The sequence below is a fragment of the Benincasa hispida genome, chromosome 1 (genome assembly GCF_009727055.1).
Source record: "Benincasa hispida cultivar B227 chromosome 1, ASM972705v1, whole genome shotgun sequence".
In the NCBI taxonomy this organism is placed as follows: Eukaryota; Viridiplantae; Streptophyta; class Magnoliopsida; order Cucurbitales; family Cucurbitaceae; genus Benincasa; species Benincasa hispida.
The window spans coordinates 9,770,170-9,779,882 of record NC_052349.1 but is presented as its reverse complement, the minus strand read 5'-3'; the positions used below and the strand labels follow the sequence as shown (position 1 = coordinate 9,779,882).

Here is a 9,713-nt window from a genome sequence, read left to right as displayed (position 1 = left end):
TTTAAATGGCTTCACAAAGTTTAAACTTAACATTTGTTGTATGTGATGTTTGGGTAATATAAAAATAAACAAGGATAGGAGAACTCCAAAAACGGAGCGAGAACGATTCATTTAAAACTGAGGGCAAAGTAGACATTTCACATCTTCTAAAGGTAATTAAAAAAAAAAAAAATCATGCTTTCAAAAATGAGGTCAATCATTCGAAAGTTTTTGGATTTTGGGTTAGTTTGGGCAATTTTCCAAACAAACAAGCTGCGCTCACAGAAAAACTATGTTCTAAGAATTTAAATCAATTTGTTTTTTGGTTTCAAAAGGGAAAATGGAGGCTGACTTTTTTTTTGTTTGTTTATAGTATTTAGGAAGAAACGTAGAAGTGGAGTGGCTAATTCAGTTGGGTCCTTTCCAGAATTTGGAGCCAAGAAGGTTTATTCCATTATATATAAAGCCTGAACCAGCCCTTAACTGCCCAGAAGTCGCACATTCAATTGGATTTGCATCTCAAACTAGAAAAAGCTGATTCCATATTCCAATGCTTCAAATGGAAGCAGTTCACCTATAAGTATAACTTCACAGTTCACAGTGTAGATCCTAATTTTCTAGAGTCCAAGATGAACTCAAATTTCAAGGAGAGAGATGTTTATATGAAACAATTAGAAGGGCTTAAGATATTGGTGTTTGTGAGTCTATGACACATATTATATCATAAAAGGCAATAAAAATCTAACCCCAGATAGCTACGTCAATTGCTGATGCTAATTTCAAACTTTGATAAAATCCTACGCTTTGTTTCTTGTCTACAATCACTTGCCAAATCAAATCCTTTAGCCCCTCTACAGCCATCATTCTCTCTTTTTCTCTGTTTTTTTCCCTCATTCTTTTCTCTTCAGCGATTTCTAGTTCTTCTGAAGAGCTTATTGGGTAATTTTGTAATGGATCAAACATGGAGATCTGCAAGGGGTGGAGAAGAAGGTGGTGGATTCGCAATGGAGTCAGCAATGAAAGAAGAAGAGAGAGATGAGAAGATGAAAGGGAATATGAAGAGTTGTAAGATAGCAATTTGGGTGATTTCAATGGCAGTGGCATGCCTGATGGGAGGGCTTGTTTTTGGTTGGTGGGTATTTCAGTTTCATCCAACAAATAGACAACTGTGGATGGTACCTTTTGGTCTTGTTTTGATGATTGCACCAATATTTGTTTTGATGTCTTTTCTCATCTCTGCTTTCTGCACTTCCATGGATCACAATACTACTAGTGCAGCTCCATCCTCAGACCATGTCATCCAACAATCTGTTCAAATTGGATGATCATCTACATATAATGTTACTCTGCCATCACACCAATTCTTCCTTCTCTACTTCTTTTTCAAGTTTTTTAGGTTACAAGACTGTAAATGTTTCCCCCTGCAAAAGAGATAAATATAAGATAAATTTGGCTGAGGACTAATCAGCAATGTATCATAGTTATTTATCACGACTATGTGATTGAAGGTTTAAAGAAACCTTAAACTTTGGTTCAAATTTGACGCGTGTAGTTGGTTGTAATCATGCTTAGCGTTAATAAACTGAAACCTATTGATATTTCATTAGCCCACATAATAAGAAGGTTGCTTTCCAATAAAACAAAATGATTACAGAAGCATGTTTGCGTGTGGAATAGAATCTTTAAAGAACGGCAAATTTTTTTGCTCAAATTTTATTCTAGTAGTAAAATACGATTGATTATAATCATATTTAAACTGCTGAGTTAGCTTCCTAATATTATAATGTTACCTACCTAACCCAGTTGTGTCCTTCAAAAAACTATTGTGTTACCATCACTTGTTTTATTTTGTCCAATAAAGAAGCTGTCATGAGTTCTTCTCTCCCATGCCTGCATACAGAAAGAAACAGTCTTGTTTTGATGTGTTTTGGGTTTTGCTTGTTCAAAGTTTTAATTGGGTTCCTAAAGATTCTCAAAAGAAGGAGTTTTTGGAATAGTAGGGCTGTTTCCTTTTCTAAACATGAGTAAAAAAACAAAGTAGTTTTCAACTTATTTATGAAGCCAAGGTTGGGTGAGTTGGAATGAATGCGTTTATGATGCAGATGCATTTCACAGAGTTGACTAATCTAGTTTCATAAATAATTTAAAACTGCCTGTTATTACTATTTTCTTCAACAAATAATAATATATATATATTTTTAAAAAGGTTCTACTTTTCAAAAACAAATCCCCCTAAAAAAGGGCAACTAGAAAGTTAGATTATAACTTTAGTTACTCATATAGTGATATGTATTTCTCTTTGCATTTATGAGTAGACTTTAAAAATTAAAGTAACCTTGAATACATTCAGATATATGAATGAAGGGTAATTAAAGCTATGAATAGAAACTGGGGTTGGGTTGCATGAGAGGAGAGAAGAGGAAAGGAGAGAAGAAACAATAATGAAGAAAGGGGGGCAGCAGCCAGATGGGTGCAGTGGCACATAATGCCATCAAAGGCAATAAATCAATCAAACTCTACCCCAGATACAAGCTACGCCAATTACTGATGCCTGCCAACAAATGCCAATCCTTTTTTTGTTTATATTTTTAATCCTTTAATTGACAAAACCAACTTGGATAAGCCACGCGTGACGTTATACTCAATGTGATTCCCTTATTTTACAACCAAAATCTCCCCCTCCCAATCTCTCTCTCTCTCTCTCTCTGTCTCTCTAGTATGTTCAATCACAGCATGGGTTTTTTCAATTAAAGCTAGCAGAGCTAATTGGGTTTTCTTCCAATAGATCATTTGTGAGGTTTTCTTCTTCCTATTCTTTGTTGCACTCGAGAGAAATGCTTGTAGGAACAGAAATTGAAGATGTGATGAAGGGGGAAGGAGAGCAGAAGAAACAGAAGAACAGAAAGCTGAAGGCTGTGTGGGGATGTGTGGTCTTAGTTTTGGTGAGTGTGTCAGGGGCGTTTTTAATGGGATGGTGGGCGGTTCGGTTCCATAGATCACAGAAACAACAGTGGATGGTACCTTTTAGCCTTGTTTTGATGATTGCTCCCATCTTCGTTTTGATCTCTGTTTCCATCTCCAGTTTCTGCAATTCCATGGACAGAATTTCTTCTTTAGTTTCATCCTTGGATCATGATCGACCACCTGAAATTAGATGATGATCAAGATTTACATTTTTTTTTTCTTTTTGGGGGAAAATGGGGACATTGGGGGCTCCACCTCTACCAATTTCTAGGAGGCTTGTCTCCTCTAAGGCCAGTTCTAGTGGATTTCAAAGGGACCCGCCTGCCCTAGTTGTCATCATTTGACCAAGATTTACATGTTACTACTATATAATGAGAAGTTTCTTCTTCTTCTTTTTATTTATTTATCATTATTATATATTATAGTGTGTTTAAATAAGGTCTTCGAACTCCGGATAGGAATTTTAAAGCAAGAATAATTTGCCATCCACTATATACAACTTTTTTATTCAGTTGCTTGCTAACTTTATATCTTTTATCAAATTTTAGTTTTAATTTTAAGTCTAGTGAAATTTTCAATTTTTTTTTTTTTTTTTTTTTTTTTTTTTTTAGCTGACGAATTATTATCTCCCAAAAGAGGACATCGGTATAAAACATAATTGGTTCATAAAATAACTCACTAACTTTGATTTCCCCAAAACACGATATTGTATGTGCAATTACGAGAAAAATAAAAAATAAAAAAGATCTCGCAAGAAAGATTATTAAAGGCTCATATATGCGAAAAACTAGTGCATCTTTGGAAATAACTCTTCAGCTCGGTACAAAACGACTATAAACAAGAATAGCACAACTTCTGGGAACTATAGCTGTTCACTACATCTTCTCTGAAAAAAATGAGAAATTTACAAATAGAAACGCCCAAAGAGGGCCATACATAGAATAAGCTTTCATGCGTGATTGTTTACATAAAAGAAAATAAAGATACTAGGACAATATATTACACTGACTGAAGTACCGGGAAAGAAGTGTCAAGACTCCATATCAGAACGAATAGGGAATTCCAAGCCTCGAAGTGCAGGAATTTTCTCCAAATCCTCCTTCGAAAACAATGGGAAAAGCCACAGTGCTGCCTTCGTCCCAAATACCTTAAGAAGGAAAGAACACGAGACACGACATCATTATAAGATCTAAACTCGACTAGCTTCTGTCATTGTGTAACAGACATTGGGAGATAAATTTCCATGGGAGTGCAACAAATGTATTGAGAGGCATGGAGTTCAAATATAATCCCTGAAGAACATCATAATCTTTTTTTATTTCCCCTTCTTCACGGGATAATATTAGGAAAAAATACCTTTTTAGTATTTGAGTTTTAAAAAATAGGTACATTTAGTCATTCATGTTTTAAATTGGCCAATTTAGTCATTGAATTTTTAAGAATATATTTAAAAGGTCTCTCTAATTAAAAAAATCATTAAATTTGAACAAAGGTTGACAATATGCTTAAGTGGCAAAATGAGTTAGAAAGAAAATACTATTTTTTAAATTTTCTCTCATCTCTCTCCTTTCACTCTCTCCCCTCCCTTCGTCCTCCTTTCCCCTCACATTCTTTTCTCTTCTTTTTCTCTCTCCACTCTCTCCATGGCTAAACTTCCACAAAAAAAATTTGAAGAAAAAAAAAAAAAAACATTTCATTCTCTTCTCTCTTCTCCCTCACCCTCACCGGGTTTAAACTTACACAAGAATTGAAAAAAAAGAAACAAATTGAAAATCTTTCTTCTCTCATATTCTCTCCCCTCTCTCTCCATGGCTATGGCAACTTTGAAATGTGCTTCTAATGGACAAAAACTATTGACCAAAATGAAAACTTATTTGTTCTTTTTTCTTTTTTTTTTTTTTTTTTTTTTTTTGAGCTTTTGTTGAAGTTTTAGTAATGGTGTGGGAGGAGAGAATACGAGAGAGAAGCACGAAAACTTATTTGTTCTTTGTTTTTTTTTTTTTTTTTTTTTTTTTTTTTTTTTGAGTTTTTGTTGAAGGTTAGTAATGGTGTGGGAGAAGAGAGAATATGAGAGAGGAGGAAGGAAATATTTTCAATTTTTTTTTCTTCAGTTTTTTTTGGAAGTTTAGCCGTGGAGTCAGAGGAGAGAGAAAATGAGAGGAGAATGTGAGAGAGAGAAAGAGGGAGGACGAATAGGGTAGAGAGAGAAAGAAGAGAGATGAGAGAGAAGTAAAAATTAGTTTTTTTTTTCCAGTATCTTGCCACTTAAGCATATATTCAACTTTTGTTCAAATTTAATGATTTTTTTTATTGGAAAGATCTGTTAAACCTATTCTTGAAAACTCAGGGACTAGATTTAATTGACTGATTTAAAACACGAGGGACTAAACGCACCTAATCTTCAGAACTCCAGGAACAAAAAGGTATTTTTCCCATAATACTAGTATTTAACATTAGGAATTCCCAATATCCAATAGTACGCTGTTTTCTCTTTCAATCACAAACTGCAGCATCCTGAATCCTGATTCAACCAAGAGCGCAAACAATGTTTTCCCCATATTCAAAATAATAATAATAAAAAATAAGAATTATGTTTCCCCAGATAATATGAAAGTGTAGCAAACAACTGCAAATAAAATTATTTTCACAAGAGATGCATAAGATGATTCCACACAGAAAATGATTCATAATCCTACAGATGTGAGGATTATCATAATATATTAATGAGTCTGAGAGGGAACATTTCAAGATGACATATACAAACACGTATTACCTGCTCAAAGTTTTTCTTCTTGCCTAGGTCATACTTCCATTGAACTGCTCTTCTCTTCTCGTGAACCTGAAAATGTAATAGTGAATGAGCACCTTTGATAGTAAAAATGGAAAGACTAGCCTAAATAAGGCATGCAGGTCTCAATAATTAATGACTGAATTAGGATCATGGTTTACTTAAATTTGAGGCTACAATGGTCAAATTGCACATTTGAAAGAATGTTTTAAAAGAATGAGTTTTATCTTATTTGTGAATCGTGACCAATAATCCAGCTATTTGATTTCCACCAAGTAACAGACACCTTGCACTTGTGGGAAAAAACTAACAGATTAATAAATGATAGAGGAACAAGTGGGGTTAAGGTAACAATCACCAACCCGAGCCTGGTGGAAAGAAAATTGATAATCCAATCTGAAGCAGAACAATTAAAGAGATAAAAGAAAAGAGCAAGTGACTACTTCAATTTCATTACCTCAATTGATGTTGTGTTGCTCAACAGGAGAGATGCATGCATAACTACGAAACAAAGAAGACTGAGTGCAAAGGCTAAATTAAGAACTGCATCAAAGTACAGACATAAAAATATTGGAAAATCAAAGGGTTAAGTTCAATTTTTTAGAAATGTAAACTATAAACCAGTTGAGCTTCTTACCAAAAGCTAAAAAAAGGATAACAAGATTGGCAGGAGAACCAGAGTGACTCTTAGCTTCATCAAAAAATTTGATAAAACTAGGCAGCAAAACAAGCGTATCCATTGTTGTCTCCAAGAATGTGTAGAGCTTGGGGGGAAGCAAGGGGCAAGTAGGTTAACAAAGAGATTTCACTCAGCTATACATGCATATATACACATACATACATGTAATTATAATTTTCTATACTTCCTCTTGAAGCCGAGTTTTATATTATAAACATGAAAGAAATATATTTTACTTAACATGATAGGATGAAATGATTTTGAACCTCAGTTATTTTAGACTTCTTGAAAAGTAATCACAAAATGGTAAATGAATTAATTTCACCAACTTGTTTCCTTTAAAGATTATATTGATCTTCTTCAGGCAAGCTTATGAAACAATAAATAACCAAATTAACCATCTCTAAGGAGTTAAATGTGACATCAATATACAATCTATCATACTGCCAAATGCAACTAATCTATATTTTTTGCATGTTCCAACAACACCATGCCCTTATCATACAAGTTCAGTAGAACGTAAGAGAGACCAATAACTCTAATTCCATATTTCCATGGATCTTCCATACTACAGAAAAGAGGAAGAAAAAAGCCGACAACATTTCTCACGAAGATGGGAAACTATCTTGCTAACAGCTAGGAGGTGAATTGGGTTGAGAGTTTACCAAGAAAAGAAGAAAGAATTTGTAGTTGCGTGCTCCAACACAATTCACCACCCAGATACAATGATGATCCATCTTAAGAACACATCTTTGACCTACAGATCATTATAGCATTCAAGTACCTTAGATCATTTCAGAGTACAAGTTGTATAATAACTGAAAAAGTAAATATTAAGCGTAAAGTAGCATCCAGAAATAAATCGAGATTAATAAATAGGACAGAGTAATACAAATCAAACGACTGATCACTCATTAGGTGCAACATAATTCAACCTTGCTGCATGGCTGGGGTGGTGCGATGTGAACAAATAAAGAGATGCAGGGATAGTGTTGAAGTTAAGTAGCTTACAAACAGAGCAATGATGACAACGTGGCGGTTTTCCATTTTGGCATTGACGACAATAGGCTGTAGGTCTTCTCCCGGCACCATCTGAAGAGGAATAAGTGGCATCCCCCGTTGCTCCATGTTCCGGCAATGACGAACTACCAACCTCCATATTGTCTGCTTCATTTGCCAATATCCAATTTGCTGGTACAGAACCAGGATCTTCAAGGAGTACCATAAAGTAGCTCCACGACAAGAGTAAAAGCTGCAAAACAAGATGCAGTCTTCTCACAATTTATCTCAATGTCAAAGTTTCCCAATGTCATCGCTCATTACTTTTCCCCCCATCAGAAGAAGCTAATCGTGCATCTAACTAAAAAAATGTATGATCCCATTTGTAGAGCCGCCTACAGATGTGAAAACAAACTCCAGCATATTGAAAGTGACTCAACATTTTCGCAGACGAAACTAAAACCAAATTACTTGGAACTCTAGAACCGAAAATTTAATCGATGCACAACTAAGTTGAACAAACGTGTACAGTTCAATTACTCCAAATGAAAATGGAAATTCAAGTTCAATAACCCAAAAATTCAAAACGTATAGAATCAGTACCAGAACATGAAACAAAATGATGATGGAGAAGGCGAGGAAGGAGTGGAAGCCGCCCATGAGTAATTTGGGGCCCCAAGTGAGGACTACAACCGCATCGTAGGAAACTGCAACGATGGCGAAAACCAAGAGGATCATGAAGTAGCCAAGGAATTTGAGGCCGGAACAGAGCTTGAAAGGGTTGATAACTTCCATTGTTTGATTGAATTGCCGACCAAGACGAATAATCGGAAGAATTGGAGCAGATCTTCTGCTTCTTGGCGCGAAAAGTCGCTTCCAGATATCGGACGCCAGATTTAACTTCGTCCCTTGATTAGCAATAACGTAGAACTTTCTCTGAAGGAATTAGAGAAGAAATGAAGTTCCGGCGAGATTTGCAGAGTTCCCACCAGCGGGAAGAGATTGAGGCCATCTTTAAGTTTAGCGTGAAGCTGAAGAAGCTGATGAAATTAAATTTCATACCATTTTTTCTTAACCCTAAAATTTGAAAATTCTCTATTACGATAATTTGTTCTTTTAACACTGTTCGTTTGATCTCAAGCAATCCGTACTAATTTGAATTTTGAATTTTGTTTCAAGTTCTCTTTTATTATTATTATTATTTCAAGAATATAATGATTCCAACCTACGGTCTCTAAGAAAATAATTTTGTTTTTCAAGAAAGGTAATTTGGAAATGAGAAATTTTCATCAAAACTTTTTCCAGTTTCTTTTATTTTTTCTTTCCCTTTTCTTTGAAAGATTATGATTCAAACCCACATATCTTTTCATAAGTAAGGGTAAATATATCATTTTAATAAATATTACCAATAACTTCCATTTTTTCTAAAATTTATTTGAAAAATTAAATCAAACATACCCTAATTTTAGGGGCAATTGCATGACTATCAAAAAGATAATAGTGAAATTAGGCGATTACATCCATGGTCTACAAATATGGATTATGTAAGAAATGGTAAAATAATAAGCCCACCCAATTGAAATATCGGACGACCAAAATACTCCCACAGTTGAAATGTGTGATTGCATTTGATTGCCAATGATATCAATTACTATCGGATTGTTGTCTTAACTACCTAATTGCTATTTCATACGGACTGTTATTTGATTATTATCTTATACTGATTGCTAATGATATTGATTTATTAGCTAATTATTGTTTAATCATTATTTGATGATTATTTTGTTATTGCCAATTATATTGATTGTTATCTGATCGTTGTCTGGTTACTATTTCATACTGCTTGTCAATGATACTGATTTATATCTTATTGTTGTTTGATTACTGTCTGATACTGATAGCCAATGATATCAATTATTATTTGATGACAATTACTATTTATTTTCCTTTCATTTGGCTTGGGATGTGATTAAATATATATATATATATATCGTTGGTAGCTTATGATATTGCCTTCTGATTACCTTCTTTTTTTTGTCACACAGTACTGGTATTGCCTTTTGATTGCTTATCGATTGACATCGGATTACCTTATATTTCTTGTCACATGGTTAGTAGTTTTAAATGAGGCATTGAAATGGAAAAGTAAAAAATGCCCTCACTCATTCACTGATTTCCACCTGGAATTTGTTTGCTCTATGATTGCTATTTGATTACCATATGATAATTAGCCAGTGATATTGATTGTCATCTGATATTGATTCTTAATGTTACCGAATACATTTTGATAATGATTGATATCTA

At 34.2% G+C, this 9,713-nt stretch overlaps 1 protein-coding gene across 5 annotated transcripts; it reads right to left on the bottom strand.

Moving 5' to 3' along the window:
* Positions 1–524: 524 nt before the first annotated feature.
* Positions 525–8,529, bottom strand: LOC120070316 (probable protein S-acyltransferase 12). Of its 5 annotated transcripts, XR_005479852.1 has the most exons (10): positions 8,013–8,528; positions 7,422–7,662; positions 7,076–7,167; positions 6,369–6,495; positions 6,189–6,274; positions 5,717–5,782; positions 3,961–4,090; positions 3,001–3,123; positions 1,774–1,869; positions 525–1,400 (listed from the first exon to the last, which is right to left on the bottom strand). XR_005479852.1 is itself a non-coding variant. In XM_039022239.1 (8 exons), the coding sequence occupies exons 1-7, from the start codon at positions 8,202–8,204 to the stop codon at positions 3,974–3,976; spliced, it is 921 nt and encodes a 306-aa protein (XP_038878167.1). In that variant the 5' UTR covers positions 8,205–8,528; the 3' UTR covers positions 525–1,400; positions 3,961–3,973. The 5 variants fall into 5 exon arrangements, 3 of the variants coding, with proteins under 3 accessions (XP_038878167.1, XP_038878168.1, XP_038878165.1); XR_005479853.1 differs by lacking the exon at positions 1,774–1,869; XM_039022239.1 differs by lacking the exons at positions 1,774–1,869; positions 3,001–3,123.
* Between the last annotated feature and the right edge of the window lie 1,184 nt (positions 8,530–9,713).

Excerpts from the sequence above, each read along its gene's own strand:
- LOC120070316 (XM_039022239.1), bottom strand. The coding sequence starts at position 8,204 with ATGGAAGTTATCAACCCTTTCAAGCTCTGTTCCGGCCTCAAATTCCTT. Across the intron at positions 7,663-8,012 it reads TCATTTTGTTTCATGTTCTG|CTTTTACTCTTGTCGTGGAG; the intron begins GTACTGATTCTA and ends CTTGTTTTGCAG. Across the intron at positions 4,091-5,716 it reads AGAAGAAAAACTTTGAGCAG|GTATTTGGGACGAAGGCAGC; the intron begins GTAATACGTGTT and ends TTCCTTCTTAAG.